The sequence below is a fragment of the Chlorocebus sabaeus genome, chromosome 20 (genome assembly GCF_047675955.1).
Source record: "Chlorocebus sabaeus isolate Y175 chromosome 20, mChlSab1.0.hap1, whole genome shotgun sequence".
Taxonomy (NCBI): Eukaryota; Metazoa; Chordata; class Mammalia; order Primates; family Cercopithecidae; genus Chlorocebus; species Chlorocebus sabaeus.
The window spans coordinates 90,439,175-90,457,046 of NC_132923.1; the positions used below are offsets into that span (position 1 = coordinate 90,439,175).

General features: G+C 51.4%; 1 protein-coding gene across 5 annotated transcripts; it reads right to left on the reverse strand.

Moving 5' to 3' along the window:
- Positions 1 to 214: 214 nt before the first annotated feature.
- LOC103224886 (vitamin D3 hydroxylase-associated protein-like) lies at positions 215 to 13,604 on the reverse strand. 5 transcript variants are annotated; one of them, XM_073007339.1, is made up of 9 exons: positions 9,585 to 13,604; positions 9,202 to 9,351; positions 8,754 to 8,887; positions 7,913 to 8,119; positions 5,870 to 5,994; positions 5,659 to 5,782; positions 3,155 to 3,323; positions 2,276 to 2,354; positions 215 to 1,210 (listed from the first exon to the last, which is right to left on the reverse strand). In XM_073007339.1, the coding sequence occupies exons 1-5, from the start codon at positions 9,858 to 9,860 to the stop codon at positions 5,922 to 5,924; spliced, it is 840 nt and encodes a 279-aa protein (XP_072863440.1). In that variant the 5' UTR covers positions 9,861 to 13,604; the 3' UTR covers positions 215 to 1,210; positions 2,276 to 2,354; positions 3,155 to 3,323; positions 5,659 to 5,782; positions 5,870 to 5,921. The 5 variants fall into 5 exon arrangements, with proteins under 5 accessions (XP_072863440.1, XP_037855159.2, XP_037855152.2 ...); XM_037999231.2 differs by having other exon boundaries at positions 215 to 2,354; positions 3,155 to 3,247; XM_037999224.2 differs by having other exon boundaries at positions 215 to 2,354.
- Positions 13,605 to 17,872: the final 4,268 nt, after the last annotated feature.

A 17,872-nucleotide genomic window follows, 5' to 3' on the forward strand; every position in this document is an offset into this window, starting at 1 on the left:
AAGGAGGTTGCAGTGAGTCGAGATTGTGCCACTGCACTCCAGCCTGGGTGACAGACCAAGACTCTGTCTCAAAAAAAAAAAAAAAAAGGAGTAAATGGATGTGCTAAGTGGAAGAAGCCAAACACAAAAGCTTCATACCCTTTGATTCCATTTGTATGAAATTCTAGAAAAGGCAAAACTATGGTGACAGAAAGCAGATCGGTGGGTGCTGGGGTTAGGGATAGCGTGAACTGCAGAGACATGAGGGAAATTCGGGAGTGATGGAATATATACCATATAAATTCTAAAAATATATTCTGTATTTCTGATTATAGTGGTGGTTATACAACTGTATACATTTGTCAAAATTCATCAAATTACACTTAAAATCGGTGAATTTTATTGCGTGTGAATTATACTTCCATACAGTTCAAAGTGAATGGAAATTGCTAACAGGTACAAGTTTTCCTTTCAGGGTGACAGAAATGTTCAGACATTTTATAATGGTGGTGGTTGCACAACATTTTGAAATACTAAAAACCACTTAATTGTACACTTTAAAATGGTGAATTTATCTGACTTTTATCTCAATTTAAGAAATATTTTTAAAAAGTGAATGGAGACAGAGAGCAAGATCACAGAGGCTGGGGCAGGACTCGGGAGTCCTGGACTCCCAGGACCCCACTAGGACCCACTGTGCTAGGGAGGAAGAGCCTATATAGAAGGCAGAGCCCAGAACTGGCACCAGCAGCACATCCAGGTCCAGGGACCTCCACTTGGCTATGAACTCTTGCTGATATTCCTGCAGGGACAGTGAGGGGTGGGAAGGGTAGGACGAGCAGGGGTTACTGTTTGCCAGACAAGGTCAGATGCTGCCAGGCAGCACTGAGTTGCACACCAGGAGGAAGTCTCAGGCTATGAGCTTCGGCCTGAGATACCTGTGGAGGTTCAGGGTCTTCCCAGGGACAGAGGTGAAGGAATGGGAAGCTGAATCTCAGGTCACAAGGATTTGCGGACAATGCTCTAGGGAGATGGACTAGAATAACTTCTGAGGTCACCAAGCGCCCCCACCCAGGTCCAGTTGGGCTTCCTCTGCAGGCCAGGCCATAACTCTGACCACTCAGGGCACTACCCAGGTGTCTGCGGCCCCGGATCCAGCAGCCCCTCAAGGTCTTCCCAGGCATGCATTGCCTCCACTGCTGTGTGCTGCTCCCACAGTTTCTTGGGTGTCCTGAAAGAACGAGGAAGACTCTGAGAAATTCAAAGGTCAGCATGGGAGGGACCCCTTTTATACAAATGGGGACATGGCACCCAAGGCCTCAGTGCATGCTGCAAATCAACTGATGGGATGGGAGTGACCCTGTGTCTTGTCCCCTGGCCAAGACATCTTGCCTGCCCAAGGTCCCCAAGAGCACACATCCTCTGGTCAATCTACCCCTCATTCCACCAGTCGCAGGAACTCAGGGGCTCCCTCAAAGGCCATAGGCTCCTTACCCTAATCTGTGAGGCACCCAGTTAGCCCTCAGGCCACTCCAGCCCAATTCTGCCCAGCATCTCAACACCAACCCCACCAGGCTAAGCCCAACAGCAAACCCAAGCCCACACCAGAATCCTCTCCCAAACTAATCTCTAACCCTAACTCTAGCCCCACCCCAACTCCAGCCTCAGTCCCAACCCACTTCCAAATCTATCTTTGCACCAACCCCAACCCAAACCAACTGCAACCCCAGCCTCAGTCTTAAGCCCAACCCCAAATAAAACCTAATCTCAACTTCAGCCCCACACTTTACCTCAACCTAGCTTAGCCTTAATTCAGAATTTTTTTTTTTTTTCCTTGAGACAGAGTCTCTCTCTATCACCCAGGCTAGAGTGCAGTGGCACCATCTTGGCTCACTGCAACCTCCACCTCCTGGGTTCAAATGATTCTCATGCCTCAGCCTCCCGAGTAGCTGGGATACAGGCACATGCCATCTCACCTGCTGATTTTTGTATTTTTAGTAGGGACAGGTTTCATCATGTTGTCCTGGCTGGTCTTGAACCCCTGGCCTCAAGTGATCCTTCCCGTTCAGCCTCCCAAAGTGCTGGGATCACAGGCATGAGCCACCACACCCAGTGTTAATTCAGATCTTAACTCCAAATCAAGTCCCAACACCAATCAAAAGTCTCAATATAACGCTAATGTCAGGCATGATCTTAAAACCCTAATTAAAGTCCAAAATCTAAATAGTTCCCCCTCTAAGTGGACACCAACTCTAGCCACATGCCCCTCCTCAATTCCCACCATCCCATGGACAACCGTTGTGGGTAGAAGCTGGCTCTAGGGAGACTCATCCCACTCCACGAATCTCTTCAAGATGCTGGCTAGTTCGGGGATCCTAGAGGGGGATGAGATGGTGAGTTCAACTTCAGAACCCACAGGGAAACAGCCAGCCTGCCCAGGAGGGGGTCCAAGAAGGGTGGCATGAATCAACACACTGACATGGAACCCTCTGATCCTCAACAAGCCTACACCACTTCACCAAGCCCTGAGCTTCTCCGAGCTCACACCAGCCCTGCAGCCCTCCAAATGCCCTTCCCCCTTTCTGAGCCTCCTCTCTGAAACCCCCTCCCCTCTCTGTGAGCACCCTACTCTTTTAGCCCCATCCCCTTCTTTCACTATTTTTTTTTAATTAATTTTTTTTTAGACAGAGTCTTACTTGTCACCCAAGCTGGAGTGCAGTGCACAATCTCAGCTCACTGCAGCCTTGACCTTCTGAGCTCAAGCAATCCTCCCACCTCAGCCTCCTGAGTAGCTGGGACCACAGGCATGCACCACCATGCCCAGCTAGTATTTTTGTTGTTGTTTTTGTTTGTTTGTTTTTCCATTCTTTCTAGAGAATGGAGTATCGCTGTGTTGCCCAGACTGGTCTCAAACTCCTGGGCTCAAGTGATCTTCCTACCTTGGCCTCCCAAAGTACTGGGATTACAGACAGGAGCCACCGTCTACCCAGCCCTTCATTCTTCTTCCCCATTTGAACCCCTCTCTGAGCTACCATCATTCTCTGGGCTTCATCCTCCTCTCTGACCCCACTTCCTCTCCTTCTGTGGGCTCCCTCTGCTTTCTGAGCCCTTCCTACTCCCTGTGCCCCTGCCCTTCCAAAGCCCTCCCTGACCAGGGCCCGCATTTACTATGTACCTTGGAAACCAGGCCAAGAAACACTTGACAGGGTCTGGCAGGCAGAGCTGGTTGACCATGCCCCTTATGCTGGGATCCACAATGTCCGCCTCTCTGAGGAACCAGTCACAGATGGGTCAATCACAGCCTTTAGCCAATGGCCTGCCCCCACAGCCAACCAACTTCCACTCTATAGACAAGAAGAAGGCCAAACCCAAAGATGCACTTCTGCGCTCAGCCCCACCCCCGGAACAGGTGCATCCTAAAGACAGGCGCAGTGGGTGGCTTGCTGCATAAGGTCACACTGTTAGCCAGAGGCATCCCAGCCCAGGCCCCCAGTTTCCCTCCTGGGACTCAGGTTGGCTCCAGCCCCCTTCCCTACCTTGTTTCCACCATGCCCCACCCTTGAGTCCCAGCAGATAACGTACAGCTTCTCTAGAAGAGTGGCCTCTCCATCAGTAAACATCCCCCCTGCATATAAGTCTTTGATGGCATACTCTGCCCGGGGGGTGGAGAAGGGGATAACCTGGGGAGGCAGAGGCAGAGTCAGGATCCGGAGCTTCCCCAACCCTGCCTGGTTCTCTGTCTCTGTATTCCCCAAGATTTCAAGAGGGATGCCACATCATCTCGTGCATCTCCGTCCAGCTCAGTGCCTCAGCATGCATGGGAGGCCTGTGTCACTGGTCGCTCTCCTGCCACCCCACTCCCTCACCCCACACACAGATGCGACAGAACAGAATGAGAGCAGCCCTCATTTCCTTCATGCTTCACTGTGATCCAGCCAGCATGCCAAGTGCTTTATCTATGGAACCACATTTAATCTTCACAGCCACCCCATTGGGTAGAAAACAAGCGCAGGGAATTTAAAAGGCTAGCCCAAGATCACATCGTAGAATCTCAAAGGGGAAGTGAGGCCAGGACAAGCCACTGGAGGCAGGGCAGGTGGGGGTAGGGCTGGGGTGGGGATTTTGGAGACAGAAAGCTCCTTACGGCCCCTTGATGGAGGCAACAGAGACCCAAGCTAAAGGAATTATAGGAGTGAGTTCCTGAATCTCCACCCCTGAAGGAAGAAGACACAAAAGCTTGACGCCTTCCTTACAGGGTAGGGCTCACCCTATCCCCACCTCCACCCCATCAGTCTTCTCCAGGAAGCATAGGGGAAACACAATTATCTCAGCACCTCAAACTCAGATGTAGCCACCTTTGTCTCCAAGGATGGCGCTGCCCAGCATCCTCGCACTGGCCCGGCCTCTCTCTCACCGAGGACCAGGTGAAACTATCTGGTGTCAGCCAAGAGGCTGGAGCAGCCAAGAGGTGAGCTGCACAGCCCTGGCCATGCTAGGGGATGGCTGGATGTAACCATCTGATTCATATTAGCCAGTTCGAAGGGGCCAGTTACTGGTGTAAACCTGGGGGCACAAGGGGCTGGGTAGAGCTCGGAGGAGAGATTGGGCTGGGGACAAGGTGGCCCCACCGTCTCCAGGAACCAGACTTTAAGGGCAGGGCCTTGGTCTACAGCTGTCCTCACCAAGGGGGGAATCCACGTGGACACCCCAAGACCCGCAGGAACCTCCCTATATACTCTCCAGGCTCTAGGTGCTCTGGGGAGCCCCCTGGAAGAAGGAGAAATAGATGCGATAGGTGATTGGGCGGATGGGGTGGATAGTAGATAGATGGTAGACAGACTCCTGGGTGGGTGGGTGGATGTATGTATGAGATGATGGGTAGCTGGGTGGGCAGAGGGTTGAATGCATATGTGGGTGAGTGGATGAATGGATGGTTGGAGTTGAGTGGGTGGGCAGGTGAGTAAGTCATGCATAGACAAAAATATCTTTAAGCTAGAGAAATGTTAGGAGAAGATGAGGATGGAGATCAATAGGGGCAAATACCCAGACTAGGGTCTGGGGTGGAGGGCCCCTAGTCCTAGGAAGTGGGGTGCTGCCAGAAAGGCTGCCACCCCTCACCCATTACACACTGCATGTCTGTAGGGGCAAATCATGGATGATATACAATGATCTCAGGTTGATAGTGCTAGGAGGGGTGTAGGGAATCGGAGGAACAGACATTGCCAGGAGGTAGACAGAAACTGCCCTATGGAGAGGGTTCTGCTGGGTTCAAAGCCAGCTCTACCAGTTACTAACTACATGATCATAGGCAAGTCATTTCACTTCCCCTCAGCCTCCCCAGCTGTAAATGAGAGGAGCACTGCTCATTCTGTAGAGTGTTAGGATGAGACACATTGAGCCTGGCACACAGCTGGTACAAGCAAATGTTGTTGAATGAATTAATTAATAAATGAAGGCTGCTGTAGACAGAAGGGTGTGGAGTGATCTCCCAGCCTAACCTCTTTATTGTACTGGTGGGGAGGTTAAGGCCGAGAGAAGAGATGTGACTTGGCCAGGGTTACCTAGAGGGCTAAAAGCCCAGCTTAACTGGATGCCACATCCTCTGAACCACACTTGCTGAGTATTCTACCTGCATGGGTTGAGTATATGGCACTGGAGGCCCTCTTTGGGGTCACTTACAGCTATGGCTCCAGATAGCCAAGAGGCCAAAGCAGCTGGCGTCCAGCAGGGGCAGGAAACAAACTGGACTGAGAATGTGGGCTTCTCACTCACTGCAGCCTGGGGTGGGTAAGGGGGTCTTCACCTGGGAAGGTGAGATGGCAGACAGGTCAGGGAGGAATGATGGTAGGGGGCAAGGAAACTCCCAGGTCTGCTCTCCCACCTGGCTTACCTCCTCCCTGAAGGGCATCCGGGGCACAGTGGGGTCCAGTCGGTACATGTCTTCACTCAGCAGGGTTCGCAGGCACAGCGCCAGGCTCTCCACGTCCCGGGTCATGGGGACCGCCACTGTGGTCACTGCACAAAGAGGAAGGGAGAGAAGCAGGCACCTCTCATTTTGTTTGTTTGTTGTTGTTGTTGTTGTTGTTTGAGACGAAGTTTTTCTCTGTCACCCAGGCTGGAGTGCAGTGGCATGATCTCTGCTCACTGCAACCTCCGCCTCCTGGGTTCAAGCAATTCTCCTGCCTCAGCCTCCCCAGTAGCTGGGATTACAGGTGCCCGCCACCACACCTAGCTAATTTTTGTATTTTTAGTAGAGACGGGGTTTCGCCATGTTGGCCAGACTGGTCTCGAATTCCTGACCTCAAGTCATCTGCCCACCTCAGCCTCCCAAAGTCCTGGGATTACAGATGTGAGCCACTGCACCCAGCCAGCAGCTGTCATTTGTTCTGCCCTGGGCATCCCAACTGCCTGGCTTCAGAGGGTGGGTTCCAGGGTCATGGTCAAGACAAAGGAAGAGATTAAAGCTAGATAGCAGGACAGAAGCCCTTCTCAGAGGGCCAAGAGTCACTGGACAAGGGGAGGCCGGGTGGGAACCATGCAGTCCCTCTCCCAGTCATCATCTGTGGGGCCGATCTGTCTGGAGATATAAGCTGAGCAAAATGTCCTTGGGAGAAAGACGGGCAGGTTCATCTTTAAATGGGGTGACCACAGGCACAGACCAGGACTTACCCAATTTTCTCCCCTTGATGACAGAGGCAATTCCAGTGTAGCTGCAAAACACTCCCACAACTCAGCATGTGAAGGGAGGTGCCAGGGTGCCAGGAGGCTTGAGCTCCCCCAGGGTGCAGCCCAGAAAAATAGGAGCTGCTTCAACCTTCTGTGACTCTCTACTGCTCACAGCATAAAGTCTGATCTCTTTGACTGCCTTTCAAGGCTCTAACTCTCCATGGCTTCCCCTTCTAGCCCTTCCACACGTGCATATTGCTGCAGGCAAAGTCAGCCACTTACATACTATCTTACAGCCTTCTAGACGCCACATCATCTCTGCATGTCCAGCCCTCAAAACCACGTTCAAATGCTGCCTCCTCCAGGAATCCTTCCCTTCCCTTGCCCTGCTCTGAAAGTCAAGAGTATAAGCTTTTAATAAATCTCTGTTGAAGAAAATGTCAGCTTCCTCTTGTGCATTCCCACAAGCTCTGACCCTCTCTTAGAGACCTGATCACTTTCTGACTAAGTCATTTCTGTGTCTAAGAGCACAGCAGGGGCAGGGGCAGGGGCTGGGTCCAAGAGTGTCTGTGTCCCCAGTATAGGTGCCATGGTGTGGGTACACAGAGTGGAGTTGAGAGATGGGTGGATGCGTGCGTGCGTGCGCGATGAATGGGTGGATGGATGGACGGATGGATGGATGGAGAGATACAAATGTGGATTGATAGACGGATGGATACACAAATGGATGGATGGATAAATAAATGGTTGGAAGGAAGGGTGTGTGTAAGTTTTTCAAGGGCTACCCAAGTAGCTAGTACCCAAGGAACTGTTATGTCTGACACAGTAAATACTCAATAAAAATCTTTTAAATAAATAGTCGTTGAATGGTAAAATTAATTGATGGATAGAGACTGAGATGATGACCACGTGGTAGTTGAATGGATGACGGACGGATAGATAGATAAATGGACAGATTGATGAGTGAGTAAGAGAAGGGGTATGTGGATGGAGAGTTGCATTGATTAATGAATTAATGAACTGATGGATTAATGAGTGGAAGGTCATTAATTACTTCTACATTAATTACATTGCTGCTGCCTGGACAAAACATGGTATGTTTGGCATGGCTACTGCGGGAGTTATTTGAAGCCCTCGTATCCACGTCCCCTAATACTGAGCTGGGTAGATGAAAGTTGATGGCAGGAGCAGACCCCTCTACTTCCCCTGGTTCCTCTAGGCAGGTCCAAACCCACCCCACCACCACCACACCACCGTCAATGGGTACCTGAGGTGGGAACCTGCGGTCCAGAGGCCATAAACACCACAGAAGCTGGCTGATATGCAGATGCTGTCACCTGTGTCAGTACCCATGTCTAGGATGGACCCTCTTTCTGCCATCAGAGCTCCCTCTCCCCCTGAGGAGCCCCCACATGTCTTCTTTAAGTTCAGTGGGTTCAACGTCTGGCCATAGATGGGGTTGCTGCACTCAAAGCTAAGGGAAGCAGAAGAAAAGGAGCTGAGAGTGAAAGCCTCACTGGGCAGACCCCTCCCCATATGGGGGCCAACCACCCTCCAGAGTCAACCCCAGGGCTTCCTGGGCTCCATGAGCTCCTCCCTAAGGCTGAGGCTTCCTGGACTCCCTTCCAGCTGGAGTGAGGGGTCACTGCTGCAAGAAAGACCAAGATCAGACACCAGCCATGACTCCTAGTATTAGGACCAAAGAGCCCACAGCTCTGCCATCAGAACTGAGAATATGTTCCTCACGAAACATAGATGCTCTACAGGCTGAGTAGGGAAGGGAGAGAATAAGTGATAAGGAGAACAATCAAAGAGAGAAGGCTGGATAGAAATAGAACAATTTGAGAGAGAAACTGGGATAGAAACAGAGTGTAGCTTTACAGAACCTTGGAGCCCGAAGGGCCCTTATAGACTGTGGAGTCCATCCACATGTTCTACGATAAAGGAATTCAGCCCTGGGGACAGAAAGGGCTGGCCCAAGAACCCTGGTCTCTGAAGTCTGCATGACTAGCCCCCTCCTCACCCTCTGCCCTGAAATGGGACTTTAAAGAGCTGTTTCAGCCCTGGGCTTATCCCAGCCCAGATTCCAGCTAGCCCGCTTCAGAGACCTGAGCAGCGTCTGTGGGACGTTGGTCTGAACAAAGGGGATGGCTCCTTGGGCCTTGAGCACTTTCACAATGACCCAGTCCTTGGTTGCAGGCTTCTCCGGGAACTGGGCCAGGAGGCAAGTAGATTCATGGCCCTGCAGGGAAGGAACATTACCTCCAGCCATGAGGGTCAAGGGGGAACCACCCAGCTGGCTGATTTTCAGCCCCACTCCACCCCCACTCACACACACTCTCACACCCTTGGGGACACAAGCACGGCACTTCACGGATGGCAAAAGAGTGTGGTGGCTGAGAATTTGGGGTTTGGAGCCCAAATTCTGGGTTTAAATCTCAGTTTACCACTTTGTAGCTGTGCAGTTTTAAATGACTCGCCAGTATCACACACTGAGCTCACCAGTGTCACACAGAGCTCCAGGCACATTCATGTGCATGTACACCCCATGCTCACCGTGCAGTCATAGGTGTCCTTGAGGCTCATGGGGACCCCATAGAGAAGACCTCTCTCACTCGTCTTAAGCTTCTTCGATGCCTGCAGTTCCTCCTTACATTCCCCCAGGAAATCCATCAGGCAGTTCGCCTCCTGGTGCACCTTCAGTGCCTGAACAACAGTGAAGACAGCAGGCAACAGCCCCAGGTGAGGCCAGGACCAAAGCAGGGCACTCGGTTGCTCTGGCCCCTCCTACCACCCTGAGGTGACTGTGGCATGTGCCACCTCATAAGTCAGTGACAGAGTTACACCTGCCCCCCACTCCTCTGAGTAAAACAATGACAGGTGACATCCCCCACTCCAACGCAGAGCCCCTGGCTTGGACCGTGTGCCCTGGCCACCACCTGCTCTAAGTAGCTACAGAGGATGCTCTCCAGACTCAGCTCTTCAGTCCGAAGCTGCTGGGCCAGCTCTGCCAGGGGCAGCTGCAGGATTGGCTGGGGGTCCAGGGCTGGCTCCTGCAGAGATGAGATGGAGTAGGCAGATTTCAAAGATGGACCCGCTAAGGCCCACTCCCACACACTCCACATGACATCCCATACTCCCCTACACACACAGCTGCACACACGTCTGTGTCGCTCAGTACATGTTCCAGCACTCGTGCTTAGCACTGAAAGCATCTGCTGTGTCTCCAGGTTGTCATGAAAACCCTCCAAGGGCACGATGTTCTCCTCTGCCTCTGCCCCCAGTGGCCAGCCTAGGGCCTGGCATGGAGAGGGGCCTGCCCCTTCATGCTGCTCTTCAGAAGGGTCACAACTGGAGTGGGGGTGACTCCATTCATGACATCATGAGGCTGGAGGTTATGGAAGTGAAGTTCAGCCCGAGTGGGTGGCAAGAGAGTTGGCATCATCTTGGCCATGGCCTTGGTCAGCTGGGTAACTGGAGATGGACCCCTGCCCCTCCCATGGCCTATGTTTCCTCAGAGAGGGAAGGACTAGGAGTCAATCCTGAGTCAGCCCCTCAGCTGCTCTGAGCCCTGTCCTTCAGGATATGAGGGGAGGCCTGATACCAGCCCCTCAGAACTGCGGTCCTGGGCAGGTGTGAATGACAAAGGTCTAGCACACAGCAGGCACTCAGGAAGGCAAAGTTATCTTCCTCTCGCCCCCCTCAGCTCTGGTGGAGACCCCGACGCCTCCAAGCTGGAGTTTGGGTTGGGCGGGAAGATGTCACAGTGGGCTTTTCTTGGTCCTGGAGGTGGGAGAAGGTGGAGGCAAATAAATTTCCCTGGGAGGTTAGGATCCCCTGGCTCCAGTCTGCCCTCTTTCGTTCCTCAAATCACCCAGTCCTCCCCTCTGCATTGCGTCCCTTCTCACCAAGCGCACGAAGACTTCTCGGTTACTAAATCTTATGGATTCAGGTTAGTCTTCATCTCATTCCTCAGCAGCGTCTGACACTTTCCCTCCCGAAGCTCCCTATGCCCCCGACTCTGCTGGCCTCCTCCCACCCTCAGATGGCTCCTTCTATTTCCTGAAGTGGTGTTCCTCGGGGCGTGACCTTTTCTCTCCCTGCCTGCCCACTCTCCATGGGTGACCTCGGCAGCCAGGTGCACCCCAAGGATACGCAGACCACCTGTTTCTGTAACCCAGGCCTCTCTTCCGCCAGGACTCAGACCCCTTTACCTACCCACATATACACGGACTCCCCAGGACTCATCTTTTTACAGCCAAATCTGTTCTTCTTCTTGAAATTCCCAATAGATGACATGCATGTCACCAAAGCAACAAACCTCAGAATCACCCTAGGTCCTCCCTCACATCCAAGTTCTGATAATAGTTACGCTAGCTAATATAATCATACTAGGATGTGTTCTAACACTTAACAGTGCCAAGCCCTATTCCAAACACTACATATCATCACTCATTGCCTATAATGAGTTTTGGGAGGCCGAGGTGGGAGGATTTCTTGAGGCCAGGAGTTCGAGGCTGCAGTGAGCTATGATCGTGCCGTTGCACTCCAGCCTGGATGACAGATGAGACCCTGTCTCCAAGAAAATTGTAAATTAAAGATTTTAAATATATAATAACTCATATTACCCCTTGCAACAACCCTAAGAGGTAGGTCACATCGTTTTCTCATTTCACAGCAGAAGATGACACTGAGGCACAGAGAGCTCCTCTTTGTCCAAGGATACACAACCAGTAAGTGGCAGAGTTGGACCCAGGCAGTCCGACACCAGTGACCACATTCTTAACCACACGCACTGCCTGCAGGTGGTTCTGCTCCTTCATATCTCTCACTTCAGACCCTCAGGCCTCCTGCCTGCCTAAGGACCTCTCTCTGTTAGCTCATCGGCCTCCTCACTGGCCTCCTTGGCTTGGCCTCCACTCCTCCAACTCAACCTCTTCCCTGCAGCCTGGGCAATCCTTTTAAGATCTTACAAGGCCCACTCTGAAAATAGGTCCCAGTTGCCCTCAGGATAACATTGCAGCACCATTCTCACCAGCACCACTTGCAAAGCCTTCACCGTAAACGTGTAACATGGGTTTCTGCTTTGATGTACACAATTCCCGTTGACCAAGTACTCAGAGTATCACTGTGGGGCTGGGAACCCTTGGCTAAATGCTGTTATTACTGTTTCCATTTCCCCAGTGAAGGCAACTGAGACCCAGAGAGACTAACTCTCTTGCCCAAGGTCAGAGGACAGGGGAGCCTGGGCTTAAACCCAGACCATCCATGTCTTAACCACTACCCTCTCCTGGCTCCTGGGGCATCCTGCGGAAGGGAGGCCTTTTAAGGTGCCAGGCACCGGACCAGGCTCTTTCTCTGCTTGGGTCCAGTGGGCCTGTCTCTCTTGGCCTCTCCCATGCATGCTGCCCCAGCCACACTGCCCAGTCCCTCTCCTTGTTGTGCCTCAGCTCAGAGCTACCCTGCTAGTATGCCATAGGGACTCTCAGGAGGGTCCAGACACAGATCCATGGACAGGGCTAGCATTCAGCCAGGATGCCCTGCCACAGCCATGCCAGTGGCTAAACTACTGAAACATTTCTGAGTCACTTGGCAAAAAGCTGTTCTGCTGGGCACCCCCACCACCCTAGTTGTCCTAGCCCCTCCCCAGGACTCCACCCTCTACACAGTCCAGCAAGTAAAGTTAATGCCCAGCCCAGGAAGGACCCTCTAGGCACAGGGACTGTGGAGGGCCAGCTTGGGTTCATCCCTTGCCCTGCGCCCTCCAACCCTAAGGAGCCCTAATGGGCCTTGCCAGGGACCTCCCTGCACTCACAGGTCCATGGATGCACCCCAGAGACATCAGCAGCTTCACACCAGCCCCCATTTATCTATTTCTACCTGGAGAGAGGACACCCTGGTGGCACCCCCATGGGCAAGTGCCCAATGTGCTCCTCTGGGCCCCTGAGGCCAGTCCTCCCCCACAGCTGCCCTTGCATGGCCATATGTGGGAATGGCAGCCTCTGGGGGACTTTGACTCTCAGGGAGCTTGGGGAGAGGTGGGAAGAGCAGGCAAGGGCAGGGGTTAGGGGTGGCTAATGTGACCTCTGCAGATGGCTGCTGAGACCACAACAGACACTTCAGGGACCTGGGAGGACAGAATATCACATCCATCTAATAGAACGTATTCAGCTCACCCGAAATACCCACTCATCATGGACAACAACATTAGCTTCATTCCTAAAGTGAAAACAATCAATTGTACAGACAGTCCCAACTTACCATGGTTCAACTTACGATCTTTGACTTTACAGTAGTGCAAAAGCGATTGATATACATTCATTAGAAAGCAGTAAGAGGTCGGGCGCGGTGGCTCATGCCTGTAATTCCAGCACTTTGGGAGGCCAAGGTGGGGGGGATCACCTGAGGTTAGGAATTTGAGACCAGCTTGGCCAACATGGCAAAACCCTGTCTCTACTGAAAATACAAAAGTTAGCTGGTGTGGTGGTGCACACCTGTAATCCCAGCTACTCGGGAGGCTGAGGCAGGAGAATCTCTTGAACCTGGGAGGCGGAGGTTGCAGTGAGCTGAGATCGTGCCACTGCACTCCAACCTGGGCAACAGAGCCAGACTCTGTCTCAAAAAAGAAAGAAAGAAAGAGAGAGAGAGAAAGAAAGAAAGGAAGAAAGAGAGAAAGAAAGAAAGAAAGAAAGAAAGAAAGAAAGAAAGAAAGAAAGAAAGAAAGAAAGAAAGAAAGAAAGAAAGAAAGAAAAAGAAAGAAAGAGAAAAGAAAGAAAGAAAGAAAGAAAGAAAGAAAGAAAGAAAGAAAGAAAGAAAGAAAGAAAGAAAGAAAGAAAGAAAGAAAGAAAGAAAGAAAGAAAGGAAGAAAGGAAGAAAGGAAGAAAGGAAGAAAGGAAGAAAGGAAGAAAGGAAGAAAGGAAGAAAGAAAGAAAGAAAGAAAGAAAGAAAAGAAAGAAAGAAAGAAAGAAAGAAAGAAAGAAAGAAAGAAAGAAAGAGAAAGAAAGCAAGCAGGCAAGAAAGCAGTAAGATCCTCTCTTGATTCTCGATGCTGGTCAGTGCCAGCAAGCCCAGCTCCCAGTCAGCCAAGAAATAACATGGGAAACAGCGGATCCTCTACAGGGTACTGTGTTGCCAGGTGATTTTGCCCAACTGTGGGCTAATGGAAGTGTTCTGAGCACATTTCAAAAAGGCTAGGCCAAGCTATGATGTTAGGTAAGTTGGGTGTATTAAGCGCATTTTCAACTTACGATATTTTCAATTTGGGATGAGTTTATGAGGATGAAACTTCACGGTAAGTCGAGGAGCATCTGTATGGTGTTTGCTGTGTACCAGGCACCACTGAAAACATTTATTAACTTGTTTGAGTGCTATCATTACAGTCACCATACCGTTGTAGAGATGAAGAAGTTAAGATACAGAGTAGTCATTTAACTATAAGTGTTTGCTGGGCTTGGTGGTTCACGCCTGTGATGCTAGCACTTTGGGAGTCTGAGGTGAGAGGATTGCTTGAGGCCAGGAGTTCAAAACAATGTAAAATGAAAAAATCAAACAAAATAAAAAGTGTCAAGAGTTAGGATTCAAACAACCAGCCCAGTAACAGAAGCCACACTCTTAGCTGCCGTGCTAGACAACTTCTAATTAGTGTTAATGACAGTCTAATAACAATGTTTATTACTTAGTTGACAACAGAGATGCTTAACTACATGAAATCTAACACTGTATTAGAAAAGCTAGAAAACTGTGAGTGTAATTGCTACTGGTTCAGCAAAAGCTGAGAGAGGACTCCACCCAAGGAACAATATCATTAACGTTAAGAGAAAGACTCTCCTTAATCAGACTGCAAATGACCTAATGACTACAATGTATCAGGAGTGCTTTGAAAGACAGGGACATCTTTCAAAAGATGACAGCAACATGAAAAGATCCTCACAACAAATTCTAAAAATCAACAAATTAGCCAGGAGCGGTGGCTCACACCTGTAATCCCAGCACTTTGGGAGGCCGAGGTGGGCGGATCACCTGTGGTCAGGAGTTCAAGACCAGCCTGGCTAACATGGTGAAACCCCGTTTCTATTAAAAATACAAAAAAGCAAAAAAAATTAGCCGGACGTGGTGTGGGTGCCTGTAATCCCAGCTACCCAGGAGGCTGAGGCAGGAGAATCACTTGAACTCGGGAGGCGGAGGTTGCAGTGAGCCGAGATTGTGCCATTGCACTCCAGCCTGGGCAACAAGAGCAAAACTCCATCAAAAAAAAAGCTAAAAATCAACAAATTATTTGGAAATTATTAGAGTAATTTGATGAAATTTTGAGCCTCAAGTTATATCACTTTTTTGTCATTTTAATATATAATTTAGTTTGGAGCTAACCCTCCCCTCCTGCTCCATCCCACAGCACCATGAACATCCGGCCTTCTCTGTACTCAGGGTGCTGCCTCCAGCCTAGTTTGAAAACAAAAAAATGTAATGTAAAGTTTTTATTGAATTGATGTATTATTAATAGTTACAGCCGGGCACAGTGGCTCACGCCTGTAATCCCAGCACTTTGGGAGGCCGAGGTGGGCGGATCACGAGGTCAAGAGATCAAGACCATCCTGGCCAACATGGTGAAACCCCGTCTCTACTAAAAACACAAAAATTAGCTGGGCGTGGTAGGACTTGCCTGTAATCCCAGCTACTCTGGAGGCTGAGGCAGGAGAATTGCTTGAACTTGGGTGGCGGAGGTTGCAGTGAGCCGAGATCAAGTCACCGTACTCCAGCCTGGGCAACAAAACCAGACTCTGTCTCCAAAAAAAAAAAAAAAAAAGTCCAATGTGGTGGTTAAATGTTAAGTATCATAAAAACCATCAACTCTCAAGGTGGCCAGGCTCTGCCTGAGGTGAGCAGAGCTTCCTGGCCATGAGCAGCTTAAGCAGTTCCAACCATGAGCAGCTGGTCCATTTACCCGAAGGGTCCTAAGAATATTATTTTCTATACGTTCTACAGAAACACTGCCTCATCTGGGGCTTCCCCCTCCCTAGTACTGCCTTTCTCATTTATCCTTTCAGAAAACTCCTACAGGTGCCGTGAGGTTCAGCTCACTCACCACCTCTCTGGGAAGCCCCCCCCACATGATCCTCTCCAGACACACCAGCCACCCTCCTGCCAAGTCCCCCGTTCTGTGGGCATCTGGCCTCACCACACTCTGCTGTGCTGCCGCCCGGCATAGTCTGCACAGCTCTGCCTCCACCACGCCCCACCCAGGTTGGAAACATTTTTAGCACAAGTGTGAGCCAGGCATCAGATTCATCTTTATAATGAACCTGTCCCCAGAGTTCAGCACAGGGCAAGACCCGGAGAAATTCCCTGGGAAATTTTACTAAACTCAGTGGAATTGGATTTGTTTGCTTGAGCCTGTGAGGGTTTGACCTGTGTCCCAGCCTTGCACCTCCCCTCGGACATAAAGGTGGACACCTGAGGCCTCGAGGGTATCACTGGCAGAGAGAGGGTGACATGACTGAGAAGGTACCCAGGACAGACCTGTATAGCTCGTTGGGGAGACAGCAAGGTGCTAAGAGCCAAGAAATCTGAAGCCACGATGGGAAGCTGGAGACACCACGAGTGACCTCACTCCAAACCTCTTCCACTCCTCCAGTCAACCAGACATATATCCCCTCCAGGTCCCCAGCCCAGCAGCCCAGACATCCACATGTTCACCAACCAGATGTCCGGACACACACCAAACCAGCTGCCCCCACACATCAGACACACAACCACACACGAACACTCTCCACCAGACATTCAGACCCACACCAGTCACACGTAGCTAGATGTACACACTCCAACCAATAGCCCAACACATGCGCACCCAGCCAGGCACATAACCACACAGCCAGATCAGACACACAACCAACCACGACACAATGAAACGCCAGCAGGAGGCACACGAAAGCAGGCCCTTGTCCGAGGTAAAGGAAGCTATACCCACCATCGCACACAGATGGGGCCTCCACAAGCACACAGGATGCTCCATCATGCCCATTCACCCCTGCAACCCATTAGCCCACACTTCCTCCTCATCAACCAGGGAGGGGCAGCTGCTCTCTGGGGGCAGATTGATTTATCCAACTAATTAGCCCCAATTAATATTAATACACATACTCAGCAACTGCAGCAGCTCAGACAGAGAAGCTGCCCGTTGGGGCCATCAATCACCGTCCGGGGGGAAGACACTCAGGAACTCCAGAGCATGGGAACAACGCCTCAGGCACTACCCCAGCCCCCACCTCTGGGCGCCCAGACAGAGTCTACCATCGTCAACCAAAGCTGGAGACCCCGAGAGACCATGAGCCCATCCCCCCTCTGGCAGCTGGGGACTCCAAGGCCCAGAGACCCGTTGTCACATCCTCCAGGCCACACAGCAAATCCCAGGCTCAGTCTATGTTTTTCTCCATGTCCCTCCTTCCCGCCCTTCTCTCTGCCACCTGGGGCAGGCTTTGCTGATACATCTATGGCTCAGCCACTTGGCCTGCCAGTCTCAGCCTAGCCAGCCACAGAGGCTATCCCAGCGAAATACCCCCACCCTGAGTTGCCAAAGCAGCCTTTTAAGACCTGCAGTTTCCTGGGAGACCCCGTCCCCAGCCCCCTGTGCTCTTCACTTCTCAGGGCTCAGCAAGTGTTTTCAGAGCTGAATGGGGTTGGGGTAGGAGGGGACAGGTAGACTAGCGTTCCTTTCTTGGGGGATTTTGGAGTGCTCAGGGGCTGAAACAGATCAAGCCTCCCTCCTCCAATTGCCTCCATCAGTTTATCTTATTTCTGCAAATACCCTAAATGGGCACCTCCCATGTTACTGAGCCACGTGCCAGATGCTGGAAGAACAGAGAAAGAATACACTGCCCCCAATCTCCAGGGTCTCAAAGGCCGGGGATGGAGGAGAACTGGCAACCACACACAGAGCTGGCATGGGGAGAACTGAGGGTGGGGAAGTGCCCACCCTGTGTCAGCGGGGGCTAGGGCCATGGATGGGAGGGGCATCCTGAGGTCCTCCTGTTGGGATTGAGGGCCAACGCCCTCTGTGGCTGGGGGCCTCCAGGGCCTCCGGGACCTGCTGCCGCAGTCATTGGGCCAGGGCCTCCATCTTCTGCAGTGCTACCTCCCTCCGTTTCTGGGCCCTGGGGATCTTGTTCTGGGCTGGAGCATGCCACCAGGTGAGCAGGGAAGTCCCCAGCAATGCAGCCCCCAGCAGGGCCAG